Source organism: Sorex araneus, chromosome 1 (genome assembly GCF_027595985.1).
Source record: "Sorex araneus isolate mSorAra2 chromosome 1, mSorAra2.pri, whole genome shotgun sequence".
Lineage (NCBI taxonomy): Eukaryota > Metazoa > Chordata > Mammalia > Eulipotyphla > Soricidae > Sorex > Sorex araneus.
Window position 1 is genome coordinate 134,241,927 of NC_073302.1, and position 22,954 is coordinate 134,264,880.

Genomic DNA, 22,954 nt, shown 5'->3' on the forward strand with positions numbered 1-22,954 from the left:
TGCATTAACATCAATTCCTCATTTTATGCAATAGTTATGTCACTGAGTGATGGATAAGGGATTTGTGAATTCATTGAATAGTGGCATCTTGTCATTTCACAGACTTATGTTCCAGAACCCTCTTTATACTGAGTAGTCATCTATTTCCACTAGGCAAATCTAAGTATTTACAAAGGTGTTTTGCTTAATCTGAGGTATGCAAGATGGTAAAATTCTGAGCTTGTCAAATTCTAAATTAACAGAACTGAGATAAAGTAATGTAAGTTATATTTAATATAGAATAAAATCCCATGGGAAAGTTTAGTGGGTTTCCAATTAAACATCAAACTGACATTTCTATAAGACCACTTTTGTTTTCAGCCTCTTATTAAACTATGCTAAAATACAAATTGTAGTTACACATAAATCTTTTATAGTTCCTTAACAACAAAATTATCTTTTATCCAAGTATTTTTAATAGTTTAAGTTTTTAAGTAACTAACCAGTCTCTCTCTCACTGAGTTATTAGCTACTCCCATTCTTTTATCACTTATAATGACCAGCTTCCCTTTTTGTTGAAAGGGGAGTATTTCTCTTGGAGGAGAAGATGGAAAAATTTATGCAATAGATGTAGGTCAGGCTGGAGCGATAGCACAGCGGGTAGGGCATTTGCCTTGCATGCAGCCAATCCAGGTTCAGTTCATCCGCTCCTCTTGGAGAGCCTGGCAAGCTGCCCAAAGTATCTCGCCCGCATGGCAGAGCCTGGCAAGCTACCCGTGGCATATTTGATATGCCAAAAACAGTAACAAGTCTCATAATAGAGACGTTACTGGTGCCGGCTTGAGAAAATGGATGAGCAACGGGATGATAGTGATACAGTTATACAGATGTAGGTCAGGAACATTGAGTTCAGTAAATAGAACCCATAGCTTTCTCCAACAAAATCCTTCCCCAAGGCAAAATTATTTACTCTCTTCAACTTGAAGTTTTTTTCTCATAGTTCAGTTTCAGAACTGTAGTACCTGGCTTGACCACACTGTGGTACCCAAGACATGGTTTCAGTGCTTATAAGCTGGGTTTGAAATAAAGTATACACACATTTACCTCAGAAAAAATGTGTTTCCGTTGATTCCTTTATGTATGATCTTCTAGTCTGAGCAGTGTTCTTTTTCATGCAGTTACAGGTCACTAACAAGAGAAAAGGAAAAGAGCAAATGTGTGTAGACATTCTCTGTTTGGAACAAATGTGTTTTTACTACCAGTTTTTCTGATACCAGTCTTAAAACAAAAGGTGTAAAAATAGACATATTCTTTCCTTTAAGAAATCTTTTGTTAATTCATCCTTATGTCTTCCAGTTATATCCAAATGAAGGTAATTTAGCAACCTGACCAGTAGGTATAGTTACTTCAGCCAGTTGGGTGGAAAAGCAAGCAACCAGAAGTGTGATTTTTGACTGACGGAATGGAAACTGGCACCTGTTTGGGGCCAGTTATATGCCAGTAACTGTTTTAACTTTTCTATTTGAATAGTAACTTTCTATTTGAATACTAACCTTAGGGAGTAGATTATTACAAACTTCATTTTTTAAATGAGGTAACTGAGTCACAGAAAAGTTAAGTGTGTTCATCAAGATCACATAGTTTACCAGGTTGAATATGGGTCATTTCATTTTGTATCACACAACTATCACCCATCCTCAAAGTTGTCACTTTGTTGTCATTCCTCTTATTTCACTTTGTTGTTATAATTTTTCCAACTAGGTAACTTAACTACATTTTACAGGGAAGAATCCTGAAGCAAAGAGATGCTTTATTTATCTATGTATCTATCCCAAAATTACCAGCTAGTAAGGGATTGCTTTTAAGCAGTGCTAAATCTACAAAGTTTGTTCCTATCCCAATATATCTCATCATGGCAAGCAATGGGGAGGGCTCTTTTGTCAGGAGCTCCAAGAATTGTAATTTTTACATTGTTTCAAGAGGGCTATGAACTCTGAAATAAATACAAATCTTTTCCTTTGGAACCTGGGTACCACTACCTTAGATGGTCCCTTGAGCACTGCCAGGAGAAATCCCTGAGTGAAGAGCCAGGAGTAAGCCATGAGCACTGCCAAATATGGCCCCCAAACCAGAACAAAACAAGGCAATTGGGTGCTAAGTAAATAAACTACTTGTTTTAAATTCTGGCTTCTATTGGCCCTTTTTAGTTTGAATCCATTCTGGACACCCCAGCTTCACTGAAAACCCACTGGTTCATACAATGGGTTAGGTAGGAAAACTTTAAATAATGCAATTATGTTTTAATAGAGTACATTTAATTTGTGGAAACAAAGGTAAAGTGAAAAGAAGCAAAACTACACTTGAGAGAGGAAGGATAGAAGTTTACGTACCGTCGGGCGGGAAAGACAATGTTTCATCATAAGCCGCTGTTGCTTTGATGAAAGGTGATGTGTTCTCCACTCAGCACAGGTCAGCATGAATCAGGAGTCCAATCTTTCCCATGAATCCAGAATTTTTTAGCTGGCCCAATGTAAAAGGCCAGGAATGTGTAGCACTGGCATTCTAAGGAAGACAAATACATTTTTTTCTGCTGTTAATTTGTTCTGTTGTCACTTTGTTCACATCAGTCTCTTGATTTCTGATTCTCCTAGATTCTGGCATGGCATAAGTTCTGTGTCAGATGTCTCTAATTAAGATGGCATTTTTTTTTATCACTTAGCCCTCTCAGCCCTCAATTGTTCAATAGTTATTTTTTAAAATATGTAAATAAGATTCCCTTGCATAACTAACCATCACATCATGATTCTTAATTTGAACGTTCTTAAAGCATCACATGTTCAAAGATTTGATTTATTCTTTTCCTCAAGTAAATCTACTCTCAAACTTAAAAAAATAAAGTGTGATTTTTTTTTCAAAAAAAGTCTCTTCTCTGGAGTGATAGCACAGCAGGTAGGGCATTTACCTTGCACTTGGCCACCCAGGTTTGTATCCCAGCATCTCATATGTTCCCCCGAGCACCGCCAGGAGTAATTCCTGAGTGCAGAGTCAGGAGTAACCCCTGTGCATCACCAGGTGTGACCCCCCCAAAAAAGTCTCTTCTCTATGACCTTTAAGTCCCTTTTAAAATTATTTTTGATTGAATTATTGCAAAAGTTGTCTTCCAAATTGTATGCTTATTATTATTATTATTATTATTATTATTATTATTATTACTAGTCTATTAGGAAATATATAAAGCAACTCTGGAGCGGTAGCACAGCGGGTAGGGCGTTTGCCTTGGCACTCGACCAACCTGGCTCTGATTCCTCCGTCCCTCTCGGAGAGTCCGGCAAGCTACTAAGAGTATCTCGCCCTGATACAGCAAAGCCTGGCAAGCTCCCAATTGCGTATATGCCAAAAACAGTAACAACAAGTCTCACAATGGAGATGTTATGGTGCGCTCTTGAGCTAATCGATGAGCAACAGGATGACAATGATACAGTGATAAAGCAACTCTAAATTTTTATGATGCTCCAAATCACAAAGCATAATGACAAATAACCTACATGCAATTTTATGTTTTTCTGTTTCAAAACATTCTGTGTTCTTAGTGGCTTCATTTTCATGTCCAAATGGTACAGAATGTTTTTAAGAGGCTCAACATATCAACTCTGCATAGATAGATGCTCACATTTAAAATTAATCCAGACAGATTACTCCCTCCTTACTGTGGAAATCCTACCAGATTCTCCATCAGCTCTAAAAACCTCAGTTGGTGATTATAAGTTATGATGGTAATTTCTCTGGACATTCCTGTTTAAAAAAATCTTAAAAGATGGTAACAAAGTAGAAATTATGCCAAAGTAGAAAGTTCTCATAACCTCAATAAATTTTTCAGGTTCCTTCAAGCTAGCTTATCACCTGGAGTAATTTTGACGTCTAGACCAACTTAACCAATGAAAAACTTTAAATGAAACAGCAAACTGATAAATGTCAATAAGATATACCTTTGAGTAGGTCAATTATTTGTGATCACTGTAACTTTCCGGATTATCAAAATATTATGAAATTACATATTTCTAAGGAAATTAGTATTTATTACATAAATTTTTATAATTGTGCATGTCTGGTATTTTCTCAACAGATTGGATTCTTCAAAAGACCGCTAAAGAAGAAAATGGAAAAATAAAGTATTTTACAAGATAAGAAAATTAGCACCAATTCAATGATTTTTCCTCAGGTTTGCCTCAAATATGTGACAAGAAATTTTTATATATAATTAAAGACATAGTCACATATCTTTCTGTAATCCATCAGGGATTAATTACTTGGAAAATTACAGATCAAGCATGATGCAAAAACAATACCATGAAGATATATTTTATTAAATGATGAAAATATTTTTAAAGAATTACTCATTTTTGTTGAGTAAGCAAAATTACAAAGTGTTTTGAAGATGAAGTACAACCTATATAAATATGTTTATATATAAGTCACCAAAAGATTTAAGTAATACATGAAAAAGATTTTTATAATTACTAAAACATTCTTTTCAAAGCAATATAAATTGAAATTTTCCCCCATGATTCCTGATGGACATTCCTATTCAGTACAAAAATCAGCATTTATAAAAGACAAGAAAGAAGTTACCTGAAAAAGATCATGTCTCCCAATTCAAATGAGAAAAATTTCCCATGGTAGAGTCTATATGTAGTATGAACTTTAAAAGTAGAATTAAATAACAGAGAAAATATTCAGCATCTTTGTGTTGGGTTCCGCACTTTGAAAGTTTTCTTCCTAAGATGTTTGGAAAATAGAGCAAATTGCGTTGAAATTTAATCTAGGATGAAAACCAAGACAGACTTTGTAAAAGCAAATGAACTAAGTGGATTAATTTAAGCTCGTATAGAACACACTTTGTTTTGATATGGAGCTGTAAAAGTAAAAGCTTTTATATTGAAAAAACAAGTTTTGTGTGACATAACACTGATTTTTCAACCAAGTTCATGTCGTCGTCTGGAGGGTAGCTAAAATGGTTTCTGACTGGAAGTGAGACCAATGCTACTGAAATGCTGAAATCTTCTTCTCGGAGAAGCTTTTAAGCATTAGGGATCCCAGGATGCAAACCCAAGTAGGAGCTTTTTCAGCTCCTTGGTACATGGTTCATTCAAACCCTCAAACTGTGAGAGTGTGGTGGGTTTTCATAGTTTGTTTTAAGATATTTAACTTCCTAAACACGTTTCCTATTTTTATGAAGAAAATAAAAACAGTATTCCATTTCAATATTGTATTTTTATCAAGAGGTCACTACTTTTTTGAGTGGGCATAGTAATATTTAAATAAAACTAAAAAAAATGTATTTTAAAGAACTTCAGGTTTAAACGTCGCACCAATAGGATAACGTCACAGCTTTTGTATGTGTTTCTTTGTTCTTGAAGTAACCTCTGTGGCCTTGGACTTGACTGTAACATAAGCTCCTGGGTTGCTTCATTTCAGAGGAAAATGTCAAAGAATGAATGTATAGTTGCTGTATGTGTGAACTACTGCTGTAAAATTTGCTGTTACTTCTGCAAAAACTCCACCCCCCTCACCAATTTACCATCACAAGACCAGCACCTGTTATTTCCAGAAAGTCCTGGGCTCTTCTTCTGTCTAATAACCAACCAAACAACTAATCAGTGGAGAAAGGAAGTGCCATTAGCTTTTAGTTTTAAAGTCAATTTCCAAGAAATTATATGTGGACTCCAAGTCAGCCTGTGTTTTGGTTCTCCATTTCCACATCTACCACACTGATGGTCATAGCCAAGTGCCTGGGCAGTGCTATAGCCATTGGTAGCAAGAAAAGTCTAAATATTTCCAGATATTTGGTGTCTTTCTGCTAATTTGTCTTTGCCCAGAAATTTCCAGTGAAATTTCCAAGGAATCACTCCCTTCAAGTTCAAAAGCCATTGTCTCCACCTACTTTTTCATTAGAGGGGGAAAAAAAATTGTATCAATTGCCAATTCACTTATTCTTTTGCTATGCTTATTTTCTAACTACAAAACCACCTAACCAATTTGCAAAATTTCTAAAAATTTATTTCTACTCCCATAAACAAGTAATGGCTGATTTTGATACATCACTGAGATAATATAATCAAAAAATAGAATGTGTTGTTTCTCTTTACACGTACACAAATCACACAGTTAAATCAAATCTCAAATTTTGCTGGAAATGGCGATATCATATCCAACAGACATAATGTTACATATTTCCCTATTTTGTAATTTCTAAAATTACACTATTATTTAATATTACTATTAATGAAATGTGAGAGCTTGAAGGAGAGAGAAGTTGAAAACAAAAAAATATATAAGGTAATACATTGAAAATCACATGTCAGGAACTACAAAACAAAAGTTGTTTCACTCTCTCTAGGACTACTGAGTTCTGGAGTGATATTGTGAAAGTTCATTTTTAAATGAATATAATCTCTGTGATCAATTTGGACTCAATATTTAATTTTTTTATTTTCTCTAAGCCTAGATTTCTGAACTAAATCTCTGAATATTTTCCCTATCATGGGTCCCTTGAAAAAGGTCTTAAAAAACTTGTTGCATGTGCAGGCACTATAATTTTACCTATAAATTCATTGATTTATATTATGCAGATATGCATTATGGGCATATGCTTTTTCTTTTATAGAAAAAAATGTCTAGGCTTAAATAAAATGCAAATATTTGCACCAAACTGGAAAGGTGGTTGTGTAGTGTTGGAGTAAAACTGGTTTGCAGGAGAAGCCGTAGAAAGACCTGCCCATATTCTCTTTACACAGAGCCTGAAGGACCATCACCATAGTTCGCCTGGGTAAATAACATCCCAACAGTTAATATGGAGTTCGCTTTCTGGCAGAACAAAATGCATTTATCAATACATTATCTACTCTATGTGATTTGATGGTTTTGCTTTGCATAACACAGAAACTAGGGAAAACCCTTGTCTGGAACATGGTTCATGTGTCAAGTACTGTCACGTGCTTAGTCAAATAAAGAAACCCTATGCTCTCAATTTATTTTATTTTTAACTCTTCTTGTGTCTCCCTCTATTGGTCTTCTCCTTCAAGGGTGATTTTCAGGAAGTCTATTGGTTCTTTTATTTCTGTGGCTGCAGGCTTCGATGCATTGATCATTTATAGTGCTTGTCTGATGGATTGGCATGGTAGAATTCAATAGAGACCATTTGCAATGTGCTTCAGTGCTGGAATATTTTGAAGAGATGTGTGAACGCTAATAGGATCTGCATAGCAATTATATCTAGAGTGTTCAATTCTCCAGGTCTCCATCAGCAGTCTCCAAGTCCATCCTCAGCCATGAAAATGATAATCAAAACAACGTAAAAAAAAAGAGTTTAATCCTCAAGCTGATGTCTGGTTTCAGTTGGGGGCCATACCTGGAGATGCTCAGGGCTTACTCCTGGTTCTCTGCTCAGGAATTACTCCTAGCAGGGCTTGGGGCGTCATACGGAGTGCTGGGGATTAAATCCAGTTGGACACTTCCAAGACCCTATTCTCTACAGTCTCACTCCAGCCCTAACAGATGTTATTTTTTAACCAAAATATGCCATCAACTACAAACATCAGGCATTTTGGTATAAAAACGACTTCAGAATGAATTCAGCAGACAAATTCTTCGAGTAAGACTGACCCTACCTAAATCAGACTCCTGGCCAGAGTGCTGAAATGCTGCAGCATATGAGCTCTGCAGTAGAACAAAATCAAAGTACATTACATTCCAAAAGACTATTCACTGCCATTTCCCTCTCTAACCACTGCTCGCAACCCTATAAATGTAGAGTGAAAAAGTTAAGAAACTGGAGAGATAAAGTCCCAGTATCCAAGTGCTTGGCTTGCATTTGACCAACTTGGTCTGATTTCTTCACCATCACCAGGAGTGACCAGTCACCACAGGGCATGCACCCCCCCAAATAACAGAGGAGAGTCAAGAGTTAAATAGCAGTTAAATAGTTAAGAGTTAACGTGATTTGACAAGTCGGTATCATTTATTCTTATATTAAGCTTTAACTTGAACTTAACAAGTAACAGCCTTGAAGCATCAACCAGAAAGAAACCTGAATCCAAGGTATGTTAGTTCTTAAGCCCCAGCCCCCATTGTTCCCAGTGATGTCTGGCACCCAGGGATAGGCCAGTTCTTAACCAATAGGTATTAACCCTTTTGCCTATCTGACAGTGAATTCAATTCAACTTACCACTGGCACAATACACACATTTTCACATCTCATGGAAGTGGTACCTAACAAAAAACATGCAAGAAGGAGTTATCACTTGTGAGTCTGGAATCCTGGCTCTGGAATCAGTTTGATTTGGTTTGGTTTTTAATATGGTTAAACCTTACCCCTGCAGTTAATGTGTTTGGAAGTTTCCCTTCTGCCTCTTGCGATTGTCAGTGCCCTGAGAATTGGGCCGCTGGACTCAGAGCATTGGCCAGATCTGCCTTCAGCCTTCAGATGTGTTCCTTCCCTCAGGCTGCAGTGGAGAGTCTTTATTTTCACGGAGGCTGCCCTGTCCCAGGCCCTTCTAAGCCTATGCCCTTGCTGAACTTTGAGCAATGGTACACTCTTCACGGTGAGCTGACATGCTGTAAAAACTATACCAATACACTAGGGACATACCTGGAGTTAGCTCTACTCTTAGCACATTTTAGGTCGCATCCTTATGTTAAAAATAAAAAGACTGTCTAGAACTCCACGTTGGAGGTGTTCTGAAAAAGATGGAGGTTCAATCTTTTATTTCAGTTTGATCTGTGCACATGGATGGTCTACAGAGTTTTCAAAAGGAATTTCCAAGTATCATAGAATAAAAGTAGTTGTCCTGTTGACATAACCTACTCCCACCCTGAGAGCTGGAGAGAGAGTAGATAGACAACAGAGGGACAACATTAATTCCTTTCTTCCCCAGGGTTATCAAAAGGAGTAAGTCACCACATAGCATTAGGAGTCCGGTGCCCACTGGCAACCTTCCAGCAACCTCGGCAGGATTTAACATGGAGAGGAAAAATGGGGGGATATGGGTGGAGCCATTTATCTTTTATGTATATATATATATTCTTACCCTCAAAATAGTGTAAACTCACAAAGATCACATCATCCTTGACCATGATACTAAGACATGTACTTTGTACAAATAAATTTCTGGTTAAAGAAGATCAAAAGTATTTCTAACTGTGTATTAACTAAGGTTATTCCTGGACTTTAACAAATTTGAACTTAAGTAAAAACAGTCATTTGAAATAACAATAGCTCAGATCTCCTTCCTACAGAACCATTATGTACAGGACATCCCCTTACTTAGCCCTTTAGCACTTAATTTCTGAGATAACCTGCCCCTTCAGGAAGCAACTGCCTCTGCATTCTTTACCAGGAAATACTGACCTGTAGGAAAATGTTCTACTGTGTATTACTACTGGGAAGTGGCAAAATTGTTCACGGATACCATAAAGAATTGTATTCACCTTATTAGAATAAGAAATGCTGTATATATTAACCACTGCCTCAAAACATGTAACATTCTCACCCCAATAAAGTTTTCTGCATGGTCTAACCTAGAATGCATTGCTCACTTTTTCATTTTCCCCAAAATAAACAGTACAATGAGAGCTTAAAGGGATGAGCATTCCCATAAGAATTATATTGGACAAACTCATGAGAAGAAAACATGATACATTCAGAAAAAAGCACCATCTTTATTTATTTATCTAGTCATTATTAGGTGTCTAATTTAAAACAACTGTTTTATTTTTCATTTTTTATTTAGTCACTGTGAAATGACAAAGTTATTTATTATCAGGTTTCAGGAATACACTGTTTTAACATTGATTCTGTCACCAGTGTCCACTTCCCTCCACTGATGCCCCTGCCCGCCCCCGTTTTTTTCCCACCCTGCTTTTATAAGACACATTTTAAAAACACATATGTATATATGCATATGTATAAAACATATATGTATATACATATATTTTTGCTGTGTGATTTAGAGTACTGATGCTAAGGCATCATATATAACATTTACCACCTTCCAGCACCACCTCCTCCTCTCTGTTGAATGCTTCCCTCTACCAAAGTTATTGCCCCGTCCTTGTCCTATCCCCCAAACCCCTCAAGTGGCGTGTAAAACCATTTTTTTAAATACATAAGTTGTCAAATAACACTCAATATGCTGATATAATTAGAAATAGCTGAGCTAGTGAAAAATGTTTTGGCATATCCTATGTATGGTACATTCTGTACACTGATTTGAGGTCAGAAGTCAAGAATTTTTGTTTAATTATATCCTATCTTGTGCAGAAGCTGTGACGTTTATATCAAGAGAGATAAGCATCCTGTCTTGCAAGTTAAATTTTAAAAAGGGCTCAAACAGCAATGATTGCTATGATTTAAAATATATAGAAAATACTCAAGATTAATATCTCCTCCAAAGTTTGAATTTCTTTGTTGGCTTCTTGGTAGATTTCCATTTTCTCTAAAAGGAAAAGCAAAAGGCAAATTAAGTCTGTGGTGTTTCCTGTACATGATACAGTAATATGATCAGCCTTTTGCAAATGAAACAAAAGCCTCGAATCTATATTGCTATATATCTTCTCCAAATGAGTTGTTTTAATAATAAATTACCTCCTGCATAATAATAGATTAGATCACATAGTGTAAGACAAAAAAATTCAGAGATGTAAAATTATGTTATTTTATTTAATCCACAATTTAAAGAAAGGAAATGAAATCAATTTATATACAAAGGCTAGAATAAAACAGGAAGAAGTTTGGGTCAGAAGAAGACATTTAGTTTGTAAATATTTCTTCCAAATCTATGCTGAAGGTTAAGTGAAAGAGGTCTTTATCGGTAAAGAAGAAACAGACTAAATTAGAAAGAGGTGATTTATAATTTCTATTTACAACTTTGGGAAAAACACATTTCCAGTGCCCCATCCTTTCTCTTGAAGCATGAGTGATTCTCCCACTATAGTCTTCCCACAGAAGAATACAGTAGTGGTCCTAGACAGAACATGGATATATATGCTAGTAATAAATGATATGCATTGGAGTTTTATTATTTGTAGATCCAGATCATAAGAAAACCTTTGCTTTTTTATTCTTTATGGTGACATTTGCTCCATATAAATTTATTGATGGTCAGGGGCAGGTGTGTCAGGAAGAACAGTCTCTGAATAACCAAAAGAAGATGCAATAGTGTAGGGGATAGGGTGCTTGCCTTGCACATGGCTGACCCAAGTTTGATCCCTGGCATCACATTTGGTTCTTCCACACTGCCATGAGTGATCCTTTAGCATAAAGGTTAAAGTAAGCCCTGAGCAACTTCATGTGTGGCTCCAAATTCAAAACAAAATAAAAGAAGATTGGAGGTGATTTCTATTTTCTTCTTTAGAGTAATAGTTATTTTATTTTTTAAAGTAAATGCGTATCAATTTTTAAATCCGTAATCATATAGAAAACAATATGTAGTAGAAAAAATGAAAAATAAATACAAAAAATATTTAAGGGATTACATTAACACCAGAAGATACTATCATTAGTAAACCCTTTGCTGAAAATACATTTTTGTTTTTATTTGTAGTTTGCTATAACTAAAATCACAGAGATATATTATCCTGCACTTTTAGAAGTTTTAACATAAAACTTATTATTTTTCTTTAATATTAAAAAAGTGATAGCCATTAAATGTCTTCCTTATTTTGAAGTTGACAATAAGGAAGAAAATCAGTCTTTTTCCCATTCTATTAATTTACACTTGTATTGACTTTGATGTCCTGCAGATTTTTACAGATGCACTTGTGACTGAAACGAAACTTCCCTGCAGATTAGAGCAGATTCACTGCAGTTGTCCCACTCTGAGATGAGTCTGAAATCACTGCTCTGCGCAGAGTCCAGTCAGAATGATCCAAGTCCTCAGTGATGGCACAAATAACAGGACACACACCATTGCCCATAGGCACCTAGACTGCCAGCCACTTCATGGATGAATGCAGTTTGGTCATGTATCAGGATTCTAGTCAGTGCTTGATGTACAAGTACTGGCTTCGATGAACAAAAGCAGCATTGAAGTTGCTGCAGGTTTGGCCTTTAGCTTGCATTTTACTCAGCTGTTTTTTTGTTTGTTTGTAGTATTTTCCAATTCCATATTACAGGGCGAATTCATTTCCTTACTGTAATACTGTATAGCATTCCAAAGGCTAAAGGGAAATGCTTCAACCTGGTAAGCAGAGTAGCATCCAAAAGAGGCCATTAGACTGTAATTAACAAAACTGGATGTTGGCCATGCCACGAATTCAAACTGTCCTTGACACGATGCCCAGGGCTATTTTGTTGCATATCTTCAGTCTCTGCTTTTCTATTTTTTCCTTCCTTTTCTTTCAGGCTTTCTACTTAGGCCCTAAACCCAAAAAGATGCTGCTCTTTTCCACATACTTTTCAGGCCGCTTTCCCCCCCCCCCTACTTTTTCCACAACCTCATCATTAGAAAAGTTACTGCAAAGATTCCAATTAAAGTACTGCTGACAGCCAATCAGTTTTCCATCTTCTAAGATAAACCCACAGTTTATTCTACATTTAAATGGTGTTATTTGTATCTTCCAAGAGATTTGTGAGTAGGATTTGTGAAACAATGATGCAATGGAAATAGTTTTGAATAACAACGTCTACCATTTTTTATGAGAAGAAAAAAATGGGAGGATAATAACATGTATTGCTGACATTCCACATGCCAGGTATTGGACTAAGCAACTTTGCAACACCATGTATTTTAACCTAACCAAGGTCAGTATTATTTCTGTTTTATGGTTCTAGAACTAGTGCTAAGGAACTAAGGAGCTACTTACTTAAACGTTATAAAGCTATGTCAGGTTGATATAAAAATAAAATCCAGGATGTATTGGATTTTAATGTCATGTCTTCATAAAAGGAATAATGGAAAGAGAAATGAAAACAGAGATACAAAGAGAAATAAAAACACAGAGACACAGAACATACACCACTCCCTGAACATAGTAGACACTTAATCGATTTGTGTTTATTCTGGAATAAATGCAAAATTTGTTAAAGTAATATTTTATTTATCCAACTACTTTATCCCTTATCATAGGATAAGGCCACTTAAAGCCATCCAGCACTGTGAACTTCCTTAAAATATTTCTCATAGAGTGATCCATTTTATGGAAAAGTATTTTCAATGGCAAGTTTTTCACTAGCTCAAGTATGGCATAACCATAATTACAAAAATAAGTACTACTTCTTTCATATCTTAGATATTTGTGCTACTCTGCTTGTGGGTGAAACTGTTTTCATAAGTACCATTTCAACATTAGCAAGCTGTGGTCAAAACTAAAATTAAATTTAAAATAGTAAGAAAATAGAATATTTTTTTAGAATGAGCAATTAATACTGAAAAATTACATCTTTGAAATTGCCTTTAAATTTTTCTTAGCTTTAAATATATTAAAGCTATAAAATTCAATGAACTTATGGTTAATAGTTAGCAACTAACAATCAAACATAATTATTAATCATACATTACAATAATCCCCATTGCAATAAAATGTATAAATATTTTCATATCCATGTTCCAGAATGGCTGGAGCAATAGCACAGTGGGCAGGGCACTTACCTTGCACGTGGCTGACCCGGGTTCAATTCCTCTGTCCCTCTCAAAGAGCTCAGCAAGCTACCAAGAGTATCCTGCCCGCATGGCAGAGCCTGGCAAGCTACCCGTGGCATATTCGATATGGCAAAAACAGTAACAAGTCTCACAATGGAGATGTCACTGGTGCCCACTCGAGCAAATCAATGAGAAACGGGATGACAGTGACAGTGACAGTGATGTTCCAGAATACAAGAAGTATTTTCCATAAGTAATAATTTACATACTACACAGATAGATAGCTGGACCAATAGCACAGTGGGTAGGGCATTTGCCTTGCATGCGGCCAACCCAGGTTTGATTCCTCCATCCCTCTCAGAGAGTCCAGCAAGCTACCGAGAGTATCCTGCCCACACAGCAGACCCTGGCAAGGTACCTGTGGCATGTTCGATATGCCAAAACAGTAACTACAAGTCTCACAATGGAGACGTTACTGGTGCCTGCTCAAGCAAATCGATGAACAACTAGACGACAGTGCTACAGTGCAGTGCTACAATAATTTATCTAAAACCTTAATTACAAATTCATTCCCAGTGCATATTCCCACCAGTCCTCAAAGCTACACAGGCAAAGCCCTGAGGGCAGTGGACCCTGGTTTCCTGCTTTACCCTCTTGTTTTCCGTGCAGCAGTTGGTCACAACAGGTACTCAATAAACTGTCCTGTAGCACTGTCCTCCTGCTGTTCATAGACTTGCTCGAGCGGGCACCAGTAACGTCTCCATTGTGAGACTTGTTGTTACTGTTTTGGGTGTATTGAATACATCACGGGGAGCTTGCCAGGCTTTGCCATGTGGGCGGGATACTCTTAGTAGCTTGCCGGGCTCTCCAAGAGGGACGGAGGAATCAAACCTGGGTCGACCATGTGCAAGGCAAACACCCTACCCACAGTGCTATCGCTCTGTTGGGGACTGCTCAGGACCCTGAACAAAAGAGGACCCCGAAACCTTTACCCTGGACAAACCGGAAAATTCCATTACCAGCTTTGCTTGACCTGAGGCACAGGTGCCCTTGTGACAAAGGAAATAGCCAAACTCAAGAGGTAAAAGTAGCCCAGGGCAGTTAACTAAGAGACACCCCTAAGTAGAATACCTTCCTCTACCTTGTGCATTCCTCCTGCCAGATGCTCCTGCCAGATAGACCCTTGCCTTCCTCTCCCCACTATTTCTCAATCTACTCTTGAAGAATGTTGTAAGCCCACCTAATACACCCCGAACCTTTCCTTATTTGGTCTGAGAAGACACTTCCCTGATGATTGACAACTTATGTACCAACCCCCTGCTAAGAAAAGTATAAAACCAGCGTGGCTGTTAATAAAGTTGCCCTTGATCGGCATGTGTCGTCTTGGGCCCCCTGTTTACTAACCTCACTAGTCTTATTTCAGATCGGGACCCTCACAGAATCCACCTAATTAAGAGCGCTTTCCACTGTTGTCTCTCCGCGGGCTGGAGAGATCTCCAGGGGAACGCGCATCGCTCCAGCCCGTACCAGCTGTAGGTAACATACAATCACTTGTTGAAATGGTCTCCGGAGGTCAGCAAGCCAATTTCCATTTATATGCTCTCTACTAGAGAATGAGCTCAAATAAATTCAAGAAATGAAAGGTAATGGATGGGAAATACTGTACCAAGCAAAAGAGGAAGAGAATGAAGTCTTTAGTAAAATCGGACAAAATTTAATTTAAGGTAAAGAGCATTAATAAGAGGAAAAATACGTCACCTTCAAATGGGCTGCATCGCCCTGACAATGCAGCCACTGAAAGCTGGCAATGGCTGGGCATGCTGTGTACGCATGGCCCGAGCCTGGTTCCCAGCTGTGCGGGACACGCAGGCCTGATGCCACCCTCCTAGGTCTCCATCCCACAAAGACACTGAACAGAAAGTCTCATGAATTAGCCTGAGCAAGGCGCGAGGGGCTGAGCACAGGCAGGCACGCAGAGGCCCTGGGCAGGCTGGCTGCCTGGCACCCAACCGTCCTCCCCAAGCACTGCTGGAAGGTCCCGGGGCAGGGCGGGGAGCAGGCAACACAACTGGGTTCAAGCAGCAGCTGTCAAGAGTTTCGCAGGGAGTGGACCCAGGGTCCCCTGAGTGCTGCTTGGCAGAAACCCCATCCCTCCACCACACACACACACACACACACACACACACACTCACACACACACACACTCACACACACACACACACGAGAGAAAACAAAAATACCACCTCTAATGAGTTTAAAAAACAGCATAAAAATAAAAGTTGAAAGTATGCTAAGCACCAGTTATAAGATAAGAAACACTGACATCATATGCTTTTGCATGTGTGTGGAATGGGGGGGCTGGAGGTAGGCCACAGCTGGCCATGCTCAGGGGTTACTCCTGGCTGTGCAGTCAGGATCTAACTACTCCTGGCGGTGCTTATATAAGGCAAGTGCCCTATCCACTGTACAATCTCTTGTGACAGGTCCTGTTCAGCACAAAGAGAAGTCTCTTCCTCACAACACAGAATTCAAAAGTTGGTTGAAAGCAAACAGGAGAAAGGCCATGATATTTTAGCAATGTTGATTGAGTTGCATTGGTAGGTATTGTCATGGAGGCATCCTTAAACTGAAAGCAATAGTATAGGAGAAGGGAAAGCTCAGATATCCCAAGAGCTATCTAGCTTTCCAATGAGGCATGGGTCTTATGTTAAGTATTATTTCCACTAACTATAGAAGGAAAATGTCCTTTCTCCTTAATCAATTTCTAGTCAAGGCAGCCAAATGGACATAGATTGAAAATTTCTTTTAAAGGCTTGATTAAATATGAAGAATGAGTCTCTCTTCATTCCTTTCCTACTAGGCATTGTGGTATTTTTATTGGCATTTTGCTTCCTCAAAGTTCATCCTAAGATTCACTTCCCCCACTGTTGTTTCACCAGATGGCAGTTCTGTAGTCCAGACTTTACTCCTATGTCTTCCTCCCTATAGATTTACATTTTCTTTTAACTTGAACTCTTAAAATGTTGCAATGATTATTTAAGTATCATTACACATAGAAAAGCTTATACTTTTCATATCAGTGGTTCTATGGGTTTTGATATAGTTATTGGATCATGACTTCAAACAAAATATAAAATATTTCCATCACCCTGTGAAATGGGAGTGGTATTGCCCTATATTCAAAACACAGACTCAACAACACTGTAATCATGACACCAAAGCAACAACCACCCACCAAGAAGCTTTGAAAGATGCCTGTCAAGGTGGCCAACGTGGAGGTGGCAGACGTAGGGGGACTGGGAATGGGATTGGGGAAGCATGAAAACTATGGTGAAGGCAAGTTGACACTGGTGCTGGGACTGGCGTTAGAATATTATCTGCCAAGGACCTGTCAATAAATTTGTAAATCAACGCTCTTTAATTAAACCTTAAAATTAATTTAAAAAAAAGGAAAAAAAGAAAGTCTCCCCAGTTCCTCTTAGTTTCCTTAACTTAATCCAGCCTCAGTGACCAATCTGACTTCTATCCTCTTGGTTTACATTCTTAGAATATAAACCATAATTCAATAATACTTCGTTTTATTGGATTAATGAAATTTGTAGCTGTTGTGTCTTTTGTTCTCACTTAGCATAATGTGTCTCAAATTCATCTATGTTGTTCACATAACAGTTGTCTGTTTCTTAATATTGCATCATGAGAATATGTTTTGTAATTATGACATATTTCTTAGTCTCCTTTTCTCATCTTTGATACTTGTTTTAGAGGGCAATAAGAAATGATTGTTTATGTTATTGGGTCTTTCACTCTTATTTTCTTGAAAGATAATTAAGCTCAATACTGAAAATATTTACAAGTCTTGGATTAAAGAGGCTAGAATATGCTCAGATGCTATATGTGTTTTAAAAGGAAAAACATATGACCTTTTCCCTAGAAAAGTTTTGAAGAACATGATCTTGTATTTCATATCTCAAGGTATAAATCGTCTACATAATATACTGGAAATAAGATAAACTTTGGAGAATGAACACACAATGGGAATCAAAATACCTGATGATCAAATTTCAATGAGAGGCCAAAGTAAAATAAAAATAACAATAGATGTGGCATGCTTAGCACAATATATACTGTTAAGTAACTTTTCCCTTCTAAGTTCCTAGCTTGAATAATCTCTTTAGTGTAGATAGACTTTTAAATTATATAACATTTTAGGACAAGAAAAATTTTCCATTCAAATTCCAAATTACTTACCTAAACTATTTTATTTTTTAATAGTCTCATTCACTGCATCACTGTCATCCCATTGTTCATTGATTTGCTCAAGTAGGCACCAGTAATGTCTCCATTGTGAGACTTGTTGTCACTGTTTTTGGCATATTGAATATGACATGGGTAGCTTGTCAGGGTCTTCGTGTGGGTGGGATACTCTCGGTAGCTTGCCGGGCTCTCTGAGAGAGACGGAGGAATAAAATCCGGGGTCGACTGAGTGCAAGGCAAATGCCCTACCCGTTGTGCTATCACTCCAGCCTTTAGTGTGGATGTGGATATTTGTTACAAAAATAGTCACCAATAATTCATAGCCCCATTTGCCAACACACCTTTGCAACTTGACTTTGCTGTAAATAGAATTTATTTCCCTGTGTCTTGGATCTGTGCTGGCCTCCAGACTCACTTGACCAGAAGAAAAGAACAGCATGTTATCCTGCATGACTTATATGTCTAAGCTTTATAAGGCATTGCAATTGCTGTCCTGGAAAGTCTAAAGAGGAATCACTTGAGTCTAGTCTCCTTGGTAATAAAAATTGATAAACAGTAGGAGTGGTTTGTAATGTCAGCTACATATAGTTCACCCCAACAGACATATAAACAGAAATCAGACCAACAACCAAGCTCAAATGAGACCAGAACTATCACTCAACTAGCAAAGAGAACCATGAATATGAAATCATTCTCTGCCCATTTCACCTGGGGGTCACACCCATAGACCACCTCCTGCCAGCGCTAGGTAAGCTCGTCATTGGCCACCATCCAGAGCACATGGCTCTTTCTCCCGGAAGGGAGCAACATGACGCCAGCCATAACCATGCCACCAGACCCTGTGCCAGACTGTTTCACTCAGGACACCCCAGAGGAAGGCAAGTGAGAGCCCTTTTGGCCCAAGGGACCCATCCCCGGCAGCTGAAACCCTCCGGAACCCAACCACCGCCATGATCAAGGCCACTCACGACGCACTTGGGCCGAGCCTCATTTATGAGTGAATGTATTCCTGGACACACCATAAGACACTCCCTACCCATTCTCCAAGAGTAGCCCACCACATTCGATGGGGTTCTCATTATTTTATTTTATTTATTTATTTATTTATTTATTTTTGGATCACACCCAGTGGTGTGGATCACACACACACACACAAGCTACCAAAAGTCTATTGCCCGAACGGGAGAGTCTTGTAAGCTCCCCATGGTGTATTCATATCCCAAATACAATAAAAGATATATATGTACCTCTCGAAGAGCCCAGCAAGCTACTGAGAGTATCCCGCCCACACGGCAGAGCCTGGCAAGCTACCTGTGGTGTATTCGATATGCCAAAAACAGTAACAATAGTTCTCATTCCCTTGACTCTGAAAGAGTCTCCAATCATTGGGAAAGACGAGTAAGAAGAGGCTGCTAAAATCTCAGGGCTGAGTGTAATAGAGACGTTATTGGTACCCATCGGTGCTTAGGTGCTTAGGAGTTACTTCTGGCTCTCACTCAGGAATCACTCCTGGCAATGCTCGTGGAACCATATAGAATGCTGTGGCCCTATGAATGAGACTTCTCCCCCAGAAGTGACATAATTGATAAGAATAAAACCAAACAGAAGTTTATTAATATTTGCCTAAGATATGGACTGGAGCTATAGCACAGCTGGTAGGGCGTTTTCCTTGCACATGCCGACCCGGGTTCAATTCCTCCATCCCTCTTGGAGAGCTCAGAAAGCTACTGAGAGTATTCCTCCTGCACAGCAAAGCCTGGCAAGCTACCCGTGGTGTACCTATATGGCAAAAACAGTAACAACAAGTCTCACAATAGAGACGTTACTGGTGCCCACTTGAGCAAATGGATAAACACCGAAATGACAGTGACAGTGGCAGTGCCTCAAGTATATGCACTGTAACACTGTCGTCTCATTGTTTATCCATTTGCTCGAGCAGGCATCAGTAAGTTCTCCATTGTAAGAATGGTTGTTACTGTTTTTTGTCATATCGAATACGCACTGGTAGCTTGCCAGGGCCTGCCGTGTGATGGGGTACTCACCACACGGTGAGTGTGAGTGTGTGTGGGATACTCTCAGTAGCTTGCCAGGCTCTCTGAGAGGGACAGAAGAATTTAACCCGGGATGGCTGCATGCAAGGCAAACACCCTACCCACTGTGTTATCACTCCAGTCCTTAAGGATACATTCAACAAAAGGAACAGTGAACACCACAGATAACATTCATTTTGATCTACATTGAAAAGGATCTATTTGCTGAACACCTGGATATAACTGAAGACTTTCCAGTCCCACATGGGAAAAATAAGTCATGTATAACTCTAAAAGTTACATATTACTTAAAGCTGATATAATATTAGGGACATATAAAATCTCAACACAGATGACAATTTTGTAGAGAAATGATAGCGCTAAAGAAAAAAATGGTTTGGATTTTAGGGATAGAAAATTCTGGGAAGAAAATGTATGGGGAAATTAATAGAAGAAAAGGTTGAATATATAGGACTGTTACACAGATTTCCTCTTTAGATCAAAAAGAATCTAAAGTCTGTAGTGATTATGAATTGTCTTGTTTGTGCTTATATCATAGGAGGAAAAGTTCGCCTATTCTCAGTTTCCTTTAATTTATGGTAATTCTTTCATTAAAGTAACATATTTTGGGGTGGCATAAACTAAACCTTTTCAGTGGCTTCTAATTTGTAGTTAGTTGCTCCTCTGATTGACAGTTTAGTATGTGTCTATAAATGTATCAGAGAATGTGACTATAAATGGAGAATATCTCTCTACTTGTGTTGTAATGTAGCCAAAATATAGCTCTGACTTTTGCTCTCTCCTTGAGATGCTGCTGCCATTTTTACCATTTTTGTTCCATAATCCTTTCAATAAACTTATACCTCACCACCACTATGGGCATTTAAAATTGACACCTTGTTTTATTTAAGTTAATCTTACCCTATGAAAAATTCTTGCTCCCAATATTAACATTTAAGTCCTTGATATTTCTCTCAGTATAATTCTTCTTGGATCTTTTACAACTCCAAGTAAGAAAAATGTCTGTAAGACCCAAATACAAGCTCCAGGCTCTGTCTGGATCTTCAAATGGGTTTATCTCCTTCTATGGCCTCCTTTTCCTCCCTTACACTCAAATACCAATGCTTCTGTGAGTAAACACATATACAAACACACACATCCGTGCAATTGTGTGTAGATTTTTTTGTTTGTATTATTTTTTCTTTGTTTTGTGGAGCCAGTGATCCAATGCAAGATCTCAGATATACATTCAATCACACATTCACATTCCTGACCCTCTTAGTATTACTGAAAAATTCACTTCAATGTACGGGTTAATAGAGATTACTGTGGATAGGGTGCATATCTAACACTGCCCACTGCAACTTTGCTCCTGACCTCCTGAACATCATCAGGCTGACTAAGCATCTCCAGGAGTAGACCCAGGTCCCCTGAGAATTGCTTGAAAGATCTCACCACTCCCCGTTTTTGTTCAAAATATAAATATGAAAGATCAAGACTGACCAAATTATACAAGTTGAACAAGTAAATTGTGCTTCAACACAGCTGTTAAAGAAGTGCCAAATAGAATCACTTGTGAAATCTCGTGCTGTAGATGCAGATGTTTGGTAGGCCTGGAGCTGAGATTCAGTCATGCATCTTATGTGGAAGTCAGTAGTTTGGGAAGGAGAACACAGAGAGTTGGAAAAGAACAGAAACCAAATAGCAGGAAATAATGACAGAAAAATGTCTGAGCTAGACTCAAAAATAGACCCAAGGGCAGGAGGAAGGAGTGATTCTAGACTTATTGTGGTAACTTTGAATGTTTTATGATTCAGCTATCCTCATATAGCTGGAAACAGGGGAGAGGAGTGACGGAAGGTGAATTTCACTGGATTGTACAACACGCCCCTCTGAGGAATCGCTGTTGAGAACATCAGACAGAATATCAGACTGAGGAGGTCTCCTTTTATTTATTTATTTTGGTTTGGGGGTCATATCTGGTGGTACTCCAGAGTTATTCTGGTTCTGAACTCAGGAATCACTCCCAGTGTGCTCAGGGATGCCATAGATCAAACCTGGGTCAGCCATGTGAAGGTAAACTCCCTATCTGCTGTACTGTATCACTCCACCCTCCTTTTGAATCAGATTGGCTTACTTTGGTTTAATTTGGGTTTTGTAACACACTCTGCATTATTCAACTGTTAGTCTTGGCTCTGTGCTAAGAAGAGATCACTTCAGACAGAGCTAGGGGACCTTTTACAGTGTGGGGAATTAAAGCCAGATTGGTGAGTACAGAGCAAGCACTATACTCACTGTTCTATTTCTCAGGTCTTAAAAGCAGACTTGAAGGCAGATCTGGAAGCATGAAGGCTCAATCCATCACAGGTGGTGAGGAGAGAAATGGCTCTACAGCCAGTTCAGGGTACAGGAGAGCACAGGCCTGGAGGAGCAGAAAGACTGGTGTGTGGAAGTCAAAACTCAAGACACTCAGGACATAGTGAAAGATAGGCCAAGGTGGCGCCATGACAGGCTCAGTGAAGAGCTTGACCTGACTAGGACTCACTTTTGGTTACCTAAACTTGAGTTGCACTTTCCCCACAAATAGAATGATGAGGTCAACAGAACAACTAATCGGATAAGATGTCAGCCAGAACATCTAATCTAATCAGATCAGGAAAGACCCCACCATGTAACCTCAGCGTCCACCCATGTAATCTCAACCTCCACCCATGTAATCCACCCAGTCAGCATGTACCAAGTAATGGATAGTCCCCTAGACCATTGCCAGTGGAAAGCCCCCCACCAGTAATGCTGCTGTAACCCACTTCCCCTCCCCCACACTTGCCCAAGTCTTTGTGGCTCGGGGTTGCTCTCTCCAAGGATGTCAGTGGAGCCTAGCTCCAGCTAGTCAACAAAGATTCTCTTGCATTTGCATTGGAGTTGGCTTCTTGGTGGTCTTTCAGGAAACTGAGTCACAAGCTAACAATAGCACAGGAGGCAAAAGGCCTAGGTCTACAAGTGGAACAGTAAAAGGAGAACATTTGAGCCTGTGAGATCTCATTTGTACTCAGA

At 38.6% G+C, this 22,954-nt stretch overlaps 1 protein-coding gene across 1 annotated transcript in view; it reads left to right on the forward strand.

Annotated features, from left to right (window-relative positions):
- Positions 1-9,545, forward strand: part of ITGA1 (integrin subunit alpha 1) — a 196,493-nt gene extending 186,948 nt beyond the window's left edge. The window contains exon 29 of the mRNA XM_055132279.1: positions 4,103-9,545. Within this exon, the coding sequence (XP_054988254.1) occupies positions 4,103-4,147 (45 nt within the window). The 3' untranslated portion in view covers positions 4,148-9,545. The remainder of the gene's footprint in view (positions 1-4,102) is intronic.
- The last annotated feature ends 13,409 nt before the right edge of the window (positions 9,546-22,954 follow it).